Genomic DNA, 20,014 nt, shown 5'->3' with positions numbered 1-20,014 from the left:
ATTTTTACATTCACACACATATTCAAACACATTTTCATACACACATAAACTCATATACACATATACTCTCATACACATCATACACTCTTTTACATACATATGTACACTCACATATATACATTTACATATACACTTAGACACGCCATACACTCTCCCTCATACACACTCTCTAAGTTGATTGAAGGTGGAATTATAAACATTTTCAGATAAAATTGAAGATTTACATGGAAAATATTTCTGGTAAAATTCAAGAAATATATAGACAAACACGTTAAAATTGACTATTTCATGGAAAATTTTACATATAAAATGGTAGATATAAAAACTTTCTCTAAATTGAAGGTGGAACTTAGAAACATTTGTGATACAATCAAAGATTTACATTGCAAACATTTCTGATAAAATAGAGGAAGTATATAGAAAGACATATTAAAATTATCATGAAAAATAATGCAGATAAAATGGTAGACATAAAAAACATTACTAAATTAATTAAAAGGGGAATTACAAACATTTTCTGATAAAATTGAAGATTTACATGAGAAATATTTTGTTAGTCTATGTCTTTTTATTGGGAAGTTGAGTCCATTGTTGTTGATATTACGGAATAGTGATTGTTGCTTCCTGTTATTTTTGATGTTATTTTAATGTTTGTGTGGGTATCTTCTTTTGGGTTTGTTGGAAGAAGATTACTTTCTTGCTTTTTCTAGGGTGTAGTTTCCCTCCTTGTATTGGCATTTTCCATCAATTATCCTTTGTAGGGCTGGATTTGTGGACAGATATTGTGTAAATTTGGTTTTATCATGGAATATCTTGGTTTCTCCATCTATGATGATTGAGAGTTTTGCTGGGTATAGTAGCCTGGGCTGGCATTTGTGTTCTCTTAGGTTCTGTATGAGGTCTGGCCAGTCACATACACTCTCATACACACATACACACACATTCACACACACACCCATTTTCATTCACATATACTCACACATTTTCACAGTATACTTTCACACAGACACATGCTATAAAAATCAGTGTTAAAGGATGAAAACAACTGTCACAGCTGTGGTAGAATTACAAAAACTAAAAGCCAAAACCCAAACCTGAAATCTTCACTTCCTTCAAAATAAGGGTCAGAGTCTCAGGGGCCACCTGGAGGGGCGGGAGGCGCAGTAGTGTGGTCATGGCCTGTACAGATCTGGAGTGGCAGGAGGAGCAGCACCGTGCTGTTGGCCTGCACAGGGCTGGGTTCCAGCTGTGCCACTTACTAGTTAGTGACCTCTTGCAAGCGCCCGTGCTCCATACTGCGTGTGAGCTTGGTTTGTAGCTGGCTCTCACTCATGGATTGGAGGCGCTCTGCTGCACAGCCATGAAGAGGTGAGGTGGTGCCTTAACTAGCATCTTGAAGCTGCGTCCCTGTTTGGTTCCCTTCTCTCCTTGAGCTCCTGTATTCCGATGCTGTCTCCCAACCAGCCTTTCCCAACCAGCTTGCTCTTGGATACCTCTTGCCAAGGTAGAATTGCTCAGGCCGTTGTGTACAGTGTTACAGTAAATGTTTTACTAATTCAGCTAATATATTGCATGTATTATTTTTTGACTAGGCCTTTGTGAAGGATCTTACTTGGTATATTCAGAGACTCTGAGAGGATAATCGCTAACATGAGTCTGAGTTAGACTCTAAGCAAGGTTGTTGACATCTACATAGACTGGGCTGTGTTTCCCTAATGCTCTGTGTAGAAAATGCACCTGGCATCTAATGGATGCTCACAACTTACTTCAACTCAGAAAAAAAAACTCCATTGTTTTCAATGTAGCTACATTATTAAAAGCTAAATATGTTAGCTATGTCCTGTCACATGTCCTGCTTGTGCCTGACACATTTGCTCTAATATACCTATTATTTATTAGTTGTTTATATTTTATGTGTGTGTATTTATTTTCCAGAATCAAACTTCTCCAGATTAATTGCATTTGACTTGTCTTCCTATGTTAGAGTGTGCTTGGTGCTAATGAGAGTCATCAGTGGGTAATGGCACGTGCTGCCAAGCCTGATGTCTGAGTGTGATCCCTGGAGTTTATGTGACGGACTGGAGGGAGGCAATCACTCATACAGGTCGCTCTGTGATGTCCACATACATGTTGCGGTACACACATGCCTACACATGCTGTACATACATATAATACATTTTTAAGAGCATCTGCTTGCAGTGCTAAATAGTTATGCTTTTGTGAATTGTTTCCGTTACATGCAGTTCCCTGTGAGGACCACAGGGCATGGTCCACCTCAGCGTCGTGTCTGCGCTCTCGTGCTTGATGCTCTCAGCACGTTCTTCAAGGAAAGCTTTTGGAAAAATCTTGCAGGGAACCTGCCCAAGAGAAGATTGTGCGAAAGGTTGAAAACAGGCCATGACTAAGCACCTTCTCTTCCCCCTAGGCTGGGCAGATGCAGGGCCTCTTTACCCCTGCGAGGCTACTGTGCCCCGCCCCCCAGTGACTGCATTTGCACCCTAAACTCCACGCTGAACGAAGGGCTCTCCCTCTCTAATGCTTATTAAAGAATTTTACTCTTCCATCATTTTTTCCTTTGTTCAAAAACTGTATCAACATACCATCTTTGCTCTTGTGTCTTGTAATTATGACATTTGGCAAACATTTATGATTTTTGAAAAATTAATATCAGACCTGAAAAGAGGCAGGGGCAGGTGGATCACTGAATTTAAGGCCACCCTGGCTCTGTATTAAATTCCAGGCCACCCAGAGTTGTACCCTGTTCCAAAACAAGAAAAAAGAGTAATAAAGGTGATTTTGCAGAGGAAGTTGTAAGTCTGAACATCTGTTTCCATGTTTAGAACAGTAGGAGTTTTATATGTTGTAATTCAGTTTCTTTTAGACAAGATGTTTCTTTATGGAGAGATCAAATAGATAGGCTAGGATCAGCACCTATGATTCTCTGGCTTTGTGTGTGTGTGTACTTGTATATGTATACTTGTGTGTGTGTATTAGCTGTGTATGTGTGCGTGTGCGTGTGTGTGTCTGTGTATTTTACTGTATAAGAAGAGTAAGCTGTTGGTAGTGTAACAGATTTAGCTGCTTTGTAAGCATCTCATGATATAGGAGTGAGTTGCCTTAGGGTTTGGAGGCAGCAAGTTTGTTGAGTGCATCTGTTCTTACAAGAAAGGGCTGGGGAGGCCAGTGGCGCTTCCTGCTTCCTTTGGTTATGCTCTGTGGTGTCTGGCAGAGTTGCTTATATTGAAATTATGAAAGCTGATGCTTAGAACATAAAATACACCCTAAGGGTAAACTCCATGTAAGGGGATTCATCAAATTATTTTGGACAATAGCTTCTTTTCTTTTCTCTTATGAGTATATACAGAATCTAAATATGTTAAGCCTGCTAACCACCTTCTCAGATAAGGCTTGATTATGAAGCCTAATTTGTGTGTTTCCCCCCAGGTAATTCATGATCATGTTATTTTTATTACTGTTATTGGTTTTTTTGTTTTGTTTTTGAGACAGAGTCTCACTATGTAGCCTAGGTTGGCCTTCCTGTGTCTTCTGACTGTTTGGATTACAGACATGGACACTACACAAGGGTCATGAACATATTTTGTACAAGTTACTGTAAGATAAAAATGAATGAGCATATCAGAATACTTAGTATTTAATCATGTTGCTGGAATAAAATTCTACATATGTTTTTTAAAGTTTATTGTTATTATTTCTCTTTATTAGAGAAAGGACTGGATACTGTAGAACACTGGTCCATCCGAGAGTAGATAGAAAAAGAATGTTAAAGAGAGTGAAGACAGGCAGCTTGCTCTGACTCAGAGCATTTCACTGTTGATGTTGCTAAGTGACCGTAGACTGCCTGACCGGACGCTTTTCCTGCGCATGCTGCGAAGGTAATTGCGGTATAACATGACGCTGATGACCCGGGCCTGGAACTGTTTGGAGACGATGTAATAGAGCACCACATCAAGGCAGGTGCTGAGGTTCATGAGGAAGGTGGTGAAGGCTCCCCAGGGGCTGTAGCTGTTCTCCTCTCCTTGTAGCATCAGGACCGCAAAGCAGATGTGGAAGGGGGTGAAGCAGATGAGCACCTGCAGCAGGAGTGTGACGATGATCCGTATGGACTTCTCCTTGACCTTGGGCTTCAGCTTAGATGTCTGCCCGCGGAGCAGGCTGTGAATGATGACCACGTAGCACCCGATCATGATGAACAGAGGGATCAGGAAGAAGAATATGAGTCGCGTGAAGTTGAGCACGTTGACAGCTTTTAAGTGGATGATGTCGGAGATCTTCAGGCAGGTGGCAGGGGAGGAGGCCTTATCTGGGTCTTCATAGAGCAGTAGCAGAGGGACAGTGGTGGTCAGGGTCATTATCCAGATCCCCACACATGCGAGCACGGCCTTGCCGGTGTTCTTCAGCTCCTTGGCGTATTTCGGCTGTACGATGGCCATGTATCTGTCAGCGCTGATGAAAGCAAGAAGCCACAGAGCCAGGCTTGGGTAAAACACTACCAGGGCCCCAAGAATGTGGCAGAAGTACTCTCCAAATGGCCACTCGCCTTTTGCATAGTAAAACATCCGAAAAGGCAGACTCAGTATAAACACTAAGTCCAGTAGTGCGACATTCATCATGTAGATGGTTACTGTGGTTCTTTTCTTGGTTGTACAGCTGAAAACCCATAATGCAGTGACATTAACAAACAGCCCAATCAGGAAGATGCAGCTGTAGAAGACCAGGGCTGCGATTTTGTATTCCTCTGGGTGCGAGCCGTTAGAAAGAGCAAGCTGGTTGTGATTGTTCAAGGTAGCCATCTTACAGCAGGTTGGACCCCATGATATGTAGAAACTGTGAGGATTGTTGGAAAACAGGGATGAGAGTTTGGTTGGAAGCAGAGCCCCAGAACCCCAGAACTTCTTTTTGAGGGCATTTTATAGTGAAGATCCCATGTACATATTTTAGTACTGTTTAAGAACACATACCCTAGAAGTTACTGCTACTGCTTACTATCTTTCTCTAACTGTTTTATTTTAGAGCACTGGGCATTGAACATAGGTCTTCTGTATACTATGTACCTCACTGAACTGTGAATTCCTGTCTCTGTCTGTCTGACTCCCCCCTCCCCCATTACTTTGTTCTTTTGAAACAGGGTTTCTCTATATAGCCTAACTGTCCTGGAATTCAGTATTTAGAACAAGCCATTCTCCAACTCTGCCTGCCTGAGTGTTGGGGCTAAAGGTGTGTGCTACCACACCCAGTCCTGGTCTTTATAATGTGCTGGTCAGTTCAGATGGCCCCAGGCACCAGGATGCTCTGGGAGATTCATCCAGTTTCATATAGTTTCATTGACCCTGCTCCTCTCTTTCTTTCCCAAATAATCAAAGTAGGAGACAGTAGGAATTCTCTGGAGTAATAAGAAAAGGGCCAATCTGTATTTTAAATCTTATAAAATGGCTTACCAATTTTTATTATCTTTATTCTGTTTAAATATCTTATAACTCAAATAAGTAATGATCAAATACTTTTTATTTACAAAATATAATCATAATTTACAAAGCATGAATCAGAACACGAAGAGAAGAATCAAACAGCTGGTGACTGATTCTCATGTATGAGTGGGTAGGAACTTCAGTTTTTCTCTCTTTGCCTCTGCTGCCTTTCTAGCACATAGTAGGAAATGCTGGGTGGACCATGAGTGAAGGAAATGGTGTTTGGGGAGGTGATTCTCAGCACTGTCTGGCTTGTCAGTCAAGTGTGTTGACCCCACCCCCTTTTTGAAGTTGCAAACACTTCTGACTAGTGTCCTGTAATTCTCTTTAGATGATCATAGGTCTGGAATCACTCCTGTTCTGTGTCATAATCTGTCAGAAACCTAGAGCAGCAGGTGGGCAATTGGAAGTATCTGGGGCAGGGACTTCCATTACCAGGGTTCTGGAATTTAAGTACAGTTACATCAATGGGACATTGAATTGAGAAGCAGCATTTGAAGAGAAGTTTCTGTGAGTCTAACCACACTTGTACTTCTGGCCTGCCTAGATGAACGTAAATTTTGTCAAAGAGAAGTAGGTTTGAGAAGCCCTAATTGTGTACAGAAACTAATAGTACCACTATCAAAAACTGTTTATTTAAAAGGGAAATGATTCTAATACTGCTTATAAATGCAGAGCTCTCAGTGTGATGTTCCCTTACCCAGGGTGCATTGGCCAGCAGAGAATTGAAAGGTATTTCATGTGTAGAGCAGAACCTGGAGGGAGGCCTCTCTAAAATGTGAGGGTGTGTGAGAAGTTTTCCTTACGAATGACACTGTGCAGAATGCTTATGTTTAATTCAGCCCGAAATCTCTCTGTAGTGAAACTATAGGGAGGATTAACAGTTGGTTGATGTGAATTAGTTTGAATAGTTGTGTAGACAGGACACTAGAAAATTGTTGTTTGCCACATATTTGGCTTAAATGTGATTTTTGGAATAAAATTCTGTGTATCTAAAAGCCTGTATTAAAATTTCCAAATAAAGCTGAGAATAGTGGCACATGCTTTTAAACCCAGCACTTCTGAGGCAGAAGGAGGGGGATCTCGGAAACCAGTTTGCTCTACATAGTTTAACTCCTGTACCCCCAAAATTTATATAACTAGAATACTGGTTTCTACACAAAGGAGAAAATTACTGCATAGGAGGGTTAAATCTTTAATATTAAGCAAAGGAAACTTAGAGGCTAAACATTTTAACTCTCTGTGAGCTTTAAAGAAGCATATGCAGTGTAATGAAGTCTTTCCTCCATCACCTCTCCCGCATCCCTACCCCCACCTCCGATGTTGTCATGGAAACGCCTGTATCTACAGGCTACCCTTCCCTGGCTGCTTTTCTGTGGTCCACCTGCTCCGGTTCTCACTGTGCTCATTTGCTCCAGAGCGATGCGTGTGTCTCCATATTAGTATAGGAACTATGTTCTACAAGGTTTGGGGTAAGTGTTGAAAACTGATTCTTTCAGGTTAACTTTTGAAAACTTAAGTACCATGATTATCTGTAGGTTTGGCATTTTCTTTTTTAATTGAAACCAAGTAATTTTGTGAAAGAGTAATTGAAACTACATGACAAAGACATTGAATTATGTTATGATGTATTATGTTATCAACTTAATGTAAATGGACAGGGGAAAGACAGTGAGGCCTCAGCCCCACACCAAGAAGTACTGGTGCTCCTGTGCTAAAAGTGGGAGCAATAGGCCTTCCCATGGGAGAGCGCACCAGCTGGTTATCCAGTACTAACTGGTCAGCTCCGAAAACACGCCTGAGTAACACCACACAGACAAGCAGGTTGTATAGATTTAGAGGTGTGTGTGTGTGTGTACACGAGTGCACGCACGCAACAACAGTTAAAAGAGAAGGAGGCCATGAATTTGGAAGAGGCTAAGGAGGTGTATGTGGGAGGATTTGGAGAGAGGAAAGGCAGGAAATGATATAATTATATTGGAATCTCAAAAATAAAATAAAAACATTTAAAACTCTACACTTACTATTAATATAAAATATTGAAAATAAGTGCCAAATCCTGGAAAAAGAATAACCAGTTGTTTCAAGGTCTTCATCAGATGGAGAAGTTTAGAGTTTAGTACACACAGCATTACTTGTGATAATGATTTGCCATGAAATGAATTGGATGCAGCTTACCTCCTGTCTGTCAAAGGACTGTCTGAGAGGTGACCGTTTGCTGTTCCGCCGGGTCCTGGAAAAAGTGTGCTCAGAGTTGCCTGTGTCAGGTAGATGGTGTCTTAGAGTTGTTTTTCTTTTGTCTGCGCTGGCTGGTCTTGTTGAAGGATTGTTGAGATGTAGTACCGATAGTGGGGTTGGCCTGTTGGACTGTGAACACTGCTCTGCCTTTTTCAGGAAATGCTCTGAAATAAACTTCTCAGCGTGGGACTTTACCCTGGATGTGGTTTTCTCTTTCACAAGTGATTTGTTTATGAAGTCCTGCTCAGCTTAGACTGCTCTTGAAACAGTGGCATGTTTTGAAGAAAGGCATGTGTAAAGAGGGAAAACTTCTTGAAGTAACTGCTTGTTTTGATGTTTGGAGTCTGTCATTTATAGGCAGGAGATTTGACACTGGGCAGAGCAGGTTCAAAGCCTAGCTGCTTTCTAAGCTCTATGACTTTGTCTAGCTTTTGTTGTCCCTATGTAGTTTCTAACAAGTTGAAATACACAATACTCAGGTGATAGGATTGAGAACTCCACTCCAGAAAAGTCCTGCCTGTAAGAGAGCAACCTGCCACCTCCGCCACCCCTGTCATCTCTTCCATGGCCCTGCTCTGCTATGCTGTGAACAGAGCACCTGCCACCTCTGCCATGTCCTCTGTAGCCCTGCTCTGCTCTGCCCTGCCCTGCATATCTGTTCCTGGATCCTGTAGGTGTTTCCTATACGTTGTCCATTTTCTATCTCAAGGAAGTCTTGCAGTAATTTTTTTCTTCCATGAACATCCCCTGCAAACCTTAGGAAGGACTAGGGAACTGTTGAAAGAATAATTTACATGTAGCATTGTTCTCTGCTGAGAGGGGAAGTGAAACCCACAGAAGGGAAGATCGGGCAGCCCAGATTACTGTCTAGCTACTCTTGAATTTAACTTTCTCTTTAAAGTACCCCAGCCTTTGTTCAGTTCTAAGTATCTCTACACCAGCTGCATATGATTTGCCAGCTTTAAAAAGGTGCCTGAGCTTGGCTGCCTCTGTGTCTGTAGTGTGAGCGATTTAAGATGGCTCCTGTCATCTTGTTCTTCCTGTTTTGAGGCAGGGCCTTACTGGCTGTTTTGGAACTATGTAGACCAGGCTGGCCTTGAACTTACCCTGATCTTCCTGCCTCTGCCTCCCTGAGAGCCGGACACCAGCTGTGAGCCACCACAGCTTGAACTTGAGGTAGTTTGAGAACTTTGCTTCTTTTCTCAGAAGTGCTAAACTTTCATTCTACAAAAGGTACTGAAGTTACCTGTGATAACAAACTACTGGGAGCCGTGGTGGCCTTCCAGAATAATGTGCTGTAGAGCCACTGGAGACCACTGCAGCAGCTCCTGTGTGGGTGAGAGGTGACTGCCTCGAAACCTTCTCTAGACATGCTTTGGCATTGCCAAGTCACATCATAATTGTTTTATATGGAGTTACGGTTTTTCATATGATGCATAGCTCAGCCGCATAGAAACCTCTTGACTGGGACCCAGTGTGTTCTTCACCTTCCCACAGAGTCTGGGAGGTTTCTGACAGGAAGTACTGATTAGCTTCCCCTGTGCTGCTACAGTCAGCAGACGAGGAGTCTAGGGTGTCTTCTCATTAAGACTTGAGTCTTTTCCCCATATGCAGCATTCCTAGTTGAGAACTTCGATTTCTTAGTGCAGGGCAGATTAGGAACATCCCCAAAGCTCGGCAGAACCCGCTTGTAGACCCTCCCTTTAACCACCTGACAGCTGCCATCTGTTCTTTCCTATTCATTGGACTCCTTCTCTACCCTCTAAAGCTGGGCTGGCCTGGGTGACTCATTGCCCCAGCTCTGTGCCTTGTGTTTGTATGGTCGGCCCACACTGCCCTGTCTCTGATGTTCCACCACTATGCCATGTGCTTGGGGTGTTGATATGAGTTCTATATAAGGAGCATTTAACGTTGCTCAGTAGATAAGAAAGTGAAGATGGGGGGGGGGGTGGCGGGTGGTTATCTGAGCCCAGAACTAACTGCAAGGACACTGACCAGCCTGAGATGTGGTGAAAGGTCTGTGTGCATGAGGTGGTGGGATCCTGCTGTGCTCCTCCCTCGCCTTGACTGCAGGTTGGGAAGGATTACAGAACTAAAGAAGTAGCTTCAGACTGTATGACAGTAGACAGTGGATTAGGGGTCAAAGTTTAAGTCTCCTTTGCCTGCAGGAAGTTGTTACTCTTACCTGTGTCTTCCAGAAGTCCATGGTTAAGAGTTTAGTCTTCAGCCTGGAGTCCATTCTCAGAAGGTGGTGAGGACCTTAGGGGAGATGTGATGCCTTTCCTCAGGGGCAGACTGAAGCCACTAAAGCTGAACCCAGATGAACTCTGTGTTTAAGAGCTTTATCTCAGGCACGAGTGACAGTAATTTAAAGATGGTGGGCACTGAATGATAAAGTAAGAACTCCCAAGTGCATGTGAGACGGAGGATTTTATCGTATATTACAAGAACATTTTATGTTTTTTAATGATTCGACTGATTTTTCCGCCATTATCTGTATAGTTGGGAAAGGCAGTCGGAAGGGTGTCTTTGTCAGGCCGTGTGTGCCTCACACCCATTACCTCACTCAGTTCCTGTTGTCCCCAAGGTATGCTGAAGAAACTGAGGTGTTGATGTCATGGGCTCTTTGTGGCTTCCAGAATGTATGTACGCTCTGCTCTGTATCACGCGCCATGGTCATGTGCTTATCATTATTGTTATAGTTGGTTCTCAGAAATAGTCATTTCTGAGGAGACAGACAGACCTCTCTTTCTTGTTCTCACTAAGCACGTTGGTATTCTCCACAGAAGAGAATGGTATTCTTCAAGGCTAGATTCTCCCTGCCAGTAGATCTGTCTAGGACGAACTCTGCCATCTAGTGGGAAAGTTGAACAGAACACCCTCCCTCAAAAAAAAAAAATCAAAACAAAAAACAACAAAAAAAAACCCCAAATGTGTTCACATCATCAGCAAACACCATATCTGCTAACTTCATTTGTGATCACAAAAACGAAAACTAAACCTGAAAAATAGCATCACCCACGTGCCGGGTGCTCATAGAGATGAGGCGACAGTGTGGATGCTAGGCACCTGTCACTTGGAAACCATGCATGTTGCTGGTGGGAGTTAAAACTCAGAAGACTTCATGGTATTAAGTTCTAAATGAAGGTGTGCAGATGCTATGGCCCAGGCGACTCCTTGACATACAGCCAGAGAGACCAGTAGACAGGTAAAAAACGTTCATAGCAGCCTTGTCTGTAACAGTCCCAAAGTAGAAACAACCCCTCATCCATCAGCTGTAGCATGGACACTGGAATGCTCTTCATGTCAAGAGAGTGGTGTACCAGGAAAGGCAGCTACCCACAAGAATGAACCTCATTACAGAAAGCCACATAGGAAGGAATCCTTGGTGATTCCATTTTGTGGCTTTCACGAAGTAGGCCAACCATGTGTAGAAGTCCATGTGTGGTGGCCACTGCTCTGGTGGAGGAGAAACAGCTCAGATAGACAGGGAGCAGCAGATGCCTGTAGGGCAGGACCCTAGGATAGTAACCCTCACCCTAGGTCTAAATTGATGCAGGCACGAGGCGATAGAACCCGGAAAGAGAGAGCCCAGTGTGCTTGGCTGTGTGTGGAGGAAGGAGCTGGGAATCAGTGTGCCCCCATCTCAGGCCTCCCTTCAGAACTCAGCTGGAAGCCAGGTGCTCCTAGCCTTTGGTTAGATTCCACCCTTCAGCCTCAGGGACAGAGCAAGGTCGAGGGAGTGGGGAAGAAGTAGATGGGTTTTGAGGACACCACGGTTTCTGTATGTGTGGTACATTTCCTATCCTATCCAGAGAGACCTTTGCAGGAAAATTTGAGCTTTGGAGTTGGCATTCCGGGTATGAGGTGTCTCTGCCTCTGAAACTGTTCCCATGAGCACTATTTCACCACCTGGGGTCTCTGTGAATTGCCGTGTACCTGATAGCTTGTATCCTGGGTTCTGCAGATACCAGTACTAGTTCTCTTTGTCCCTTCCTATTTGAAATGTCCTGGCATGTATGTAAATTTCCCTGTCCTAACTTGGGGCTGGGTGTCTGTGCTGGAAGTCTTTTTCTGAATCACAAATTATCTGAGGTGTGTTAAGTTAGCCTCAGTACTGTACAGTTGGGCAGACCCCTTTTCCTGCATTTTACTTTGTATTTACTCTAGCCTTCCGAGAGTATAAATGAAGGCTGGTTGGGATTGGGACCTCAGAGTGCCCAGGAGTCACTTACTGACACCCCATCTGTCCTCTAAGGGAACACTGGGCCACTAGGGACTCAGAAGAACCTGTGTTCTGAGGGTCCTTGCTGCCTTGTTCTCATTTATTTTTGCTGTGGTCTTTTTTGTGTATTTTTACCTTATTTATTTTGGAGTTAACTTCTTGAAGACATGATCACCCTGCTCAGGAGACAGGTGTACTTGCTGCTGCTTCCTTGATAATAAATAGCATTGGCTCTGTTATCCTGAAGAGCTGTACACAGGTCTTCCTCTTAGCTTATGCAGGCAATTGAGTGTGTGACCATTCAGGTGATGGGTGTGTTAGTGTTTCTCTCTTACTCTAGCACTTTCCCTATGGACAGTCTCTGGACAAAAAAGTTTGTGACTCTTGTATGTTTCTTATCACAAGCAGGCCATGCAGCCTCAGAAGAATCCCAGCAAAGGCAGTTCAGTGAGGTGCTTAAGCACAGAGCTAGCTCAGTCAGTGAAATGCTTATTAAGCGTGAGGGAGAAGTTTGAACCCCTAAACTCTCACTCACTCACCTACCCACCCACTCACCCACCCACTCATTCATCCACCCACCCACCCACTCATTCATCCACCCTCCCACCCACCCAGTCATATACCTAAGCATGATGACTTGCAATCCCAGTGGTGGGAAACCCTGGCTGGGGCATCTCTAGGGTTTTCTCAGTGTGCTTCGAAAGTTCCAGGCCAGGGTGATACCTCCAACTCCCCCCCCCCAAAAGCGGGTAGTGCCTGAGAAATGTTATCTTTGACTTCCACGCACATCTATATATTGCAATCCTGTCCTCTCCTCCCCCATCCTCGCCACCACAGGTTGCCGGGGCTGGAAAGTTTTGACCTGGAGACCAGGGCTGGAAAGTTCTGACCTGGAGACCGGAGCATATTACTGTAGCATTTCTTTGTATAGCAAGGACTTTCCCTGGCCTGTAGTACATTATTTATTTTTCTGGCACTTAATGTCACACTCTTTTGGGGGATCAGCAGTCATAGGCTTTAGAATTAGTAACAGGAGTTTCCTGTGGCATCTCACTGCAGTTATGTGTTTACAGACCCTTGGCTCTTTTCCACCTTTTTGTTTGATTAATGAAGAGCTGCCACTCTCAGATAATTCTCTGTCTAGCATAGTGCTTCTTAGCATAGTGGAGGCCTCAGTAAATAGATGTAGTGATTCAGCTACGGATATGTTTTCCTAAAGTTAAGCAGTGGCTCAAAACTGGATGCCTCACATTTTCAGATAGATATCACCTTAAGCACATCAAGTGAGAGCAGGAGACAACAAGAAATAGGTTGTCAGGCTTGCCTTAAAGGGAGTGACAGGGTTTGGGGTGGAGTGACTCTGTTGTTTCCAGAGGAGTTAGCTGTGGCAGCATAGTTAATGTAAGAGTTTCTATGCAGTTAGTTGCACATGGAGCAGTTTCCAATTCCTCGTTCACTTTTGTCTCCTTTTTGGTGATGGACGCTGTCAGTTGCTTTGATAGGGTACTATGCTTCTGTAATACATAGGTGATCAGTGACACTTGAACTCTTGGCCTTTAACCTGATTTGAAATCTTGTTAACATTGGAATAAAATTTTTTAAAAAGGTGGTAGATTATGCAAATGTTTTAGCATTCACTTATATTTGCTTCTATATTAAGTGGTACCCTGTGATAACATGCCATTTAGTCTTCTAAGACATCTTGGCTTACAGACTGTTTCTTCTCTCATTAGAAGCATCCTGTTTATTTTAGGAAACATATTTCCTTTGTATGACTGTGTAATCCTGGGCTAATATTGGAACTAATAGGTCATATTTTTTAAAATACATATACATATAAATAAAATTAACCATCTTAACTTTTAAAAATGTACTATTTGTTTAGGCAATTTTATCCATGATACAATGCATCCATGATCTACCTCTCCTCCCCCCCAACATCTCTTCCTCCCCCTTCCTTCACATTCTCCCTCCCCCAACTCAGTCTAGTTAGTGCTGCTTGCTAGAATGTCCTCTGATCTTGTTGGCTCCATCTTGTGTAGGTAGGCATAGCTGTGGAGAATTCGTGAGTGCAGTGGTCATGTTGTGTCCTGTTTCCCAATACTCCTTCCCATCACTTGTCTCTTATGGCCATGTCATGTCCTGAAGACTATTTCCCATCATTTCTATTCCCGGTCCCTTACATTCTTTTACTTCTGCCACATTCCCTGATCCTTGTGGGCAGTTACACCTACCAGCTGGCCCCTGAGTCTGGAGCCTTTCCACCTCCCACCTCGCTGTAGGACACTGGGATTTCAGATGAGAGTTGTGCATCCAGCTTTACTTTAGTGTCCTCAACTGCTGAACTCAGGTCCCACATTCAGTAAACACCACACCTGTTGAGTTGTCTTCAGGTCCAGCATTGGGCTAACTTAACACAGCCCTTGGGCCCCGTTCATGATGTAATATGTAAGAACATACAATCTCTGTACTATTCCATTGTAAACACAACGCTGTGCTCAGAATTCTGCCATCAGACTCCTGGTTATTGCTCCTCTCGGCTGCTATGAACATAGGTACACAGACCCCCCCCCCCCACCTGCTTTCAGTTCTTCTTGGTATAAACTTAGAAGTGAGGGGTAAGTCTTTCTTTCCCTCCCTCCCTCCCTCCCTCCCTCCCTCCCTCCCTCCCTCCTTCCCTCCCTCCCTCCCTCCCCCCCTCCCCCTCCCCCTCTCTTTCTCCCTCCCTCCCTCCCTCCTTCCCTCCCTCCTCTTTCTTTCTTTCTTTCTTTCTTCTTTCTTTCTTTCTTCTTTCTTTCTTTCTTTCTTTCTTTCTTTCTTTCTTTCTTTCTTTCTTTCTTCTTTCTTTCTTCCTTTCTTCCTTCTTCCTTTCTTCCTTTCTTCCTTTCTGTGAAGAATCACTGTTTCTAGTTACTTTATGTACCTCCCTACCGATAGCCCATGGGAATTCTAGATTCTGAGGGCTCACTGGCACTTGTTCTGTCCTCCCCTCTCTGATCCTTTTCCTTCCTCCCTTCCTTCCTGTGTATTCCTGTGTATGGGTGCTTTGCCTTCATGTATGTCTTTATCCACATGTGTACTCAGTACCTGTGGATGTCAGAAGAGGGCATTGGATGCTCTGGAATTGGAGCTACAGTGGATGCCATTGATGAACCGGGACCTCTGGGAAAGTGGTCCTTAACCACAGAGGAGTCTGTCCAGCCCTTTCCCTCTTGATAACAGTCATCCCAGTGCACAGGGAAGTGGCGGTTCAGGGTTTATTTTCTTTCTCTAGTGATAAGTGAAGGTGAGCAGCTTTTCATGTGCTTGTTGTAGATGCATGTGAGTCTATGCAGCAAGGTAATGATGTCTGCTAAAGTGCTCTGCTCCGTCATGTAGTCCAGCTGTTCGTCTGCTGGAGCAGTGTTCTGTATACCCTGATAGCAGCCCTTCTCAGCTGAGTGCTTTCTCACGGCACAGGGCACTCGGAACGATGTCGATGGTAGAGGGCTATGTCTGATGAAACTGTTTGCTGTAGTGTTAGACCTGTCCATTTGTCTTATTCCTGTGATAAAGATGAATTATAAGGCTTTAATTTTGTATGTAAACGTCCCGACCCGCAGGACAGTCAGTGGTCCCCGGACCACCTAAGAGAGGATGAGAGACAAGAGACGAGAGAGACAGACAGCAAAACAGTATTCTGATCAAACTGTCAAACTTTATTGTTTTATATACCACAATATAAAGGAAAGCAAGCAGGATGTAGGGAGGGGGTATGAGGGGGCAAACATTGTCTCCGGGGAACAGTCTCTCAGGGGGCAAGCACTGTCTCTAAACATTGTCTCTAGGAAATAGTTTCTCAGAATTTTCTCTCACAATCTCATGACAAAGCTGGCTTGGGCTTCAAGGAAGGTAGCAAACTAAAATGATCACGAGGAGGTGAAGTAGAAAGAAATTGTTATAGTAACCTAACTGCAGGTGAGCTCTGTTTGTTCTAACCAACATGAGCTCTATATGTTATATAACTTGATATTTGCAAACCTGAAAGCTAATATTTCTCCTTCCAAAGGCAGGCTTGAACATGTAAGATGGCTGAAAGGAGGAGGCTTTGAGATCTAAGTGAGACTGGCTCCTGGCATGTAAAAGGTGAAGGGTTCCTTCATAGCCTTTCCTGATGATGTCACATGACTCAGCATATCGAGCAGACAAGAAACCTTTCCTTCTTCCAGGAAGGAAGGAACTTCTTCCCTTCAGACACCCCCTTCCCAGTGCTGCTGTCTTTTTTTTTTTTTAAGTTTCTTTTCTTTCTTTTTTTAAAAAAAGATTTATTTGTTTGTTTGTTTATTTAATATGAGTGCACTGTAGCTGCCTTCAGACACAGCAGAAGAGGGCATCAGATGCCCATTACAGATGGGTGTGAACCACCATGTAGTTGCTGGGATTTGAACTCAAGACCTCTGGAAGAGCAGTCAGTGCTCTTAACCACTGAGCCATCTCTCCAGCCCAGCGTTGTTGCCTTATATTCTGGGAGTCATGTGCTTTTGTTATTTTGTAATACAAAAATGAGAATATTTACTTGTCCATGACATTAATTTCCACATTCTGTCCTAGTCACTTTATCAGCAATTAATAAAGAATCCCTTGTAGAGGGCAGAGGTTGACATCAGCTGTTTTCCTCCTTCTCTACATTTGTGTTTGATGTCTCCAAGGGTACTGATGTCTCACTGTATCTATACCTTAGCCAGACTGCCTGCCAAGCCAGGCCCCAGGGCCTCCTTGTTTCTGCCTCCCCAGCACTGGGATAATAGACACACACTCCACCATGGCCTCCTGCTGGGAATCAGAACTCAGACCTTTATGATTATGTGGCCCCACTTTAACAGGTGGCCCATCTCTTCAGCCCCATTACTAGTTGGAAAGGCTGGGAAGTGTAATGATAGTTGGCAGCTTGTATTTTCTTGGAGATAAAGGCTTCAGTATGTTGGGGGTACAACAGTATAACTGGCTCCTCAGAGGAGCAGTGGTAGCAATGACATCAGTAGGCCTGCAAGGTGAAGTTCTGGATTCTGTCACAGATATATGAAAAGCAGAAGGACCCAAGAAGAGCCTCCAGTGGCTTTCCTCTCAGACTGGGGAGCTGGTGTGGTGCTTGGCTGGTGGTTTGCAGTGTGTGAAGTGGCATCACGCATGATGTAGTTGTCAGTTACCACTACTGGGTGGCTGTCATCAGGATTACAGGGCAGCAGGCTTTGCTCTGGGCATAAAGAATAGGATGAGGATGTGCTCTCGGCCAGGAGAAATAGCAGATGGATGTGATCATCTGGAGACGGAGGAGCTGCGAGCAGAGAACCTTTCTCAGCTCTTGAGGAATGCCCTGCAAAAGAACAATTAAGAATGGAGAATAGGGAGGGCTAGCATAGGTAGCTGCTATGATAGGAGGCGGCATGGTGGCACAGGCCTTTAACCCGGGACACTGCTTTAGCTTGGGCACTCCGAGTAGCCACAGCACTCAGTACCCTTGGAGTATCTGTCCTGGGCAGGCTAAGTCTGGCATGACGTCTGAATGCCCAGCATTAGTGTGAACCTGAGTGAATCCCTTTGCCGCTGAGCAGCCCAAGCTCTGTACTTGCTTTAGACATCTAGATTCATGAATGGGCCTAAAGAGTGAGAGACTCTCCCTAGTGCCCAGTGAGGCAGCACTGTGTCCCAGGAAGTTCCCCACAGTCCAGCAGAGCATGTGGAACTCACTGCCGTGTAGGGACCTCCATTAGTTAATAAACTACCTGCAAAAAGACAGAGATTTTATTACTGTAGTCCGAGGGATTGATGGCTTTTCTGTGAGCAAAGATGGTTTTTAAAATTTGAAGTACACACTTGTAGAAAACCTTGATAAATCCGAACAGACTGAGAGAATCCTGACATTAAGAGGTGAGTTGCAGGCTGTGCTTGGTGACACATGCCTCTAATCCTAGCATATGGGAGGTTGGGATGGGGGTGGGGGCAGATGGATCTCCATGAGTTTGAGGCTACCCTGGTCTAGTGAGCTGGTTGTAGGACAGCCAAGGCTACACAGAAACCCTGTCTCAAAACACAGACAGAAAACAAAAAGAAAAAAAAAGATAAGTTGATAAAGATATGCGTTTAAGATACTCATGAAGTCAAATGTTAGAAATATACTATATTTGAATAAATCCCTAGATATTATTACCTAGATTTATTAGATGGTGTAAGTTTGCACATTAGTGATAAATAACTAACCTAAGTGGCAGTTTTTAAGCTCTGCCTATAGCCATTAGATGGCAGTATTGGAACTTGGTAAAACCTGTAATTCTACTTAAAATTGTTACTAAATGAGGCTTGAGTGTTATTAAATATTAAAAAGAGCTGAAATGTTACTAAGTGATAACATATTCTTTCAGTGAAATTAATAAGAGGATAGAGGAGAGCATCCAGAACCAGCTTTGACAGTTGACCCCCCAATTTCTGAAGCACCTTGTCCCAAGTGAGAATTAAGAATTACTGTTATGTGTTTGTGTTTATTTTTTTCCTAAACTACACAGTAAAGCATATTTCAAACCATAGGGATGCTTCTTGCGTGTGGATCCCCACCTCATTCCCTTCTGACAGAGGCTCTCACTGAACCGGATGTAAGCTGGCAGCCACCAGGACCCAGAGGTCCTCCCGTCTCTGTCTCCCACAGGGCTGGGTTATAGCTGTGTGTGCACAGCCACCCCTAGCTTTGAACATGACTGCTGGATACGTGAATTCTGGTCTTGTTGTTTGTACATCAAGCAGTGTTATCCACTGAGCCTTTTCTAACCCCTAAGCTTCAAATTTGTGTGTAGCAAGTTGTCATGGCTCTAATGGTAACTTAAGGAAAAAGTCTTACTATTATTTGAAAGTTAAAGAAAGGTGAAGGTATATATGTATGTATGTATGTATATACACATATGTGTATGTATGTGTGTATATATATATCTAATATATATATATATATATATATATATATATATATATATATATACTGTATAGTGTATACGCATGTGTGTTTATTTAACAAGGGGGTTTAGTGATACTGTTGAGTAATTTTTGTGTGAGCCACACAAACTGTATTTTTATCTGAATTGTTGAGTAAATGTTGATAGGAAAGCAGTCGTACCTATCTAGTGGATATGACTGTTATCACCCTGCGGCACACACTGTAGCAGCTGTCTTTTCATATCACGTCCACAGTTAATATTGAGAACAGATAATTGGAAGCTTAGTACCTACCTCTAGCGTTCCTTTAACCAGCGGTGTAGATGTCAACAATAAGTAAGTGTTCTCAACGCTCAGAAGGGAGGAAGAAGGGGACTAGTGTCCGGGGACTTGATGGCTGGCAGTGGAAGCGTGCACGTGAGTTCTGAGGAAGGATAAAAATAAGGAACAGGAAGTTGATTCATGAAAGTGATTTTTATTCCACCTCGTGCTTTAACTGAGAAAACAACTTAGAAAATGCACTGTTTTATGGTGAATTGTTTTTTGAAAAGTGCATTCTAATCAGTTTTTAGAAAAGTTCCAGGGTGAGGAGGGAGACCATCTCTGAGTTCTGTACATTGCAGTTATTCAAGCACACGTATGCACATGTGTAATGGAACTGTCCCTCGTGTATAGTAAGGTTGACTGCTCTCCTGGTTTTCACCTCTCTGAAGTCTCTGTGAATCATGGGCACTGGGATCCTGCTCTGACCAGAACAGACAGTTGTCCACATTAATCTTCTGTTGTAACTGGGTATGAAAAACAATAAAACAAAACGCATGATCTGCAATCTTCCAGGTACATGCTATGCAGATGTAAGCCCAGAAGATGAGGGATACGGATGTTGGGTTTGTACTTTTTCTGAGTGTAGGTTTCAGAAGGTGTGTGACATTTCAGCAAAGACGTAAAGGAATCAGGAGCAAGTCAAGGGTGAGATCTCAGGGATCGTCTTCTAGGTATGAGGAACCTGCCTGTGTAAAGGCCCCATGGAGGTGTGACCTGTGGTGACCGTGGCCCTGATGGTAACTGACAGGGTGACAGGAGGAGAGACGGGAGATGGGCAGAGAGC

General features: G+C 43.5%; 2 protein-coding genes across 3 annotated transcripts in view; one reads left to right on the top strand and one right to left on the bottom strand.

Moving 5' to 3' along the window:
- Positions 1-20,014, top strand: part of Ubac2 (UBA domain containing 2) — a 141,925-nt gene that overhangs the window by 29,803 nt on the left and 92,108 nt on the right. The gene's annotated exons all lie outside the window — the stretch shown is intronic.
- Positions 3,637-7,902, bottom strand: Gpr18 (G protein-coupled receptor 18). The gene is made up of 2 exons (XM_052190593.1): positions 7,665-7,902; positions 3,637-4,845 (listed from the first exon to the last, which is right to left on the bottom strand). The coding sequence occupies exon 2, from the start codon at positions 4,809-4,811 to the stop codon at positions 3,816-3,818; it is 996 nt and encodes a 331-aa protein (XP_052046553.1). The 5' UTR covers positions 4,812-4,845; positions 7,665-7,902; the 3' UTR covers positions 3,637-3,815.

This window comes from Apodemus sylvaticus, chromosome 8, assembly GCF_947179515.1.
Source record: "Apodemus sylvaticus chromosome 8, mApoSyl1.1, whole genome shotgun sequence".
Taxonomy (NCBI): domain Eukaryota; kingdom Metazoa; phylum Chordata; class Mammalia; order Rodentia; family Muridae; genus Apodemus; species Apodemus sylvaticus.
Note: the sequence above shows the minus strand (reverse complement) of the source record. Positions and strands in the feature narration are given on the sequence as shown.

Excerpts from the sequence above, each read along its gene's own strand:
- Gpr18 (XM_052190593.1), bottom strand. The coding sequence starts at position 4,811 with ATGGCTACCTTGAACAATCACAACCAGCTTGCTCTTTCTAACGGCTCG.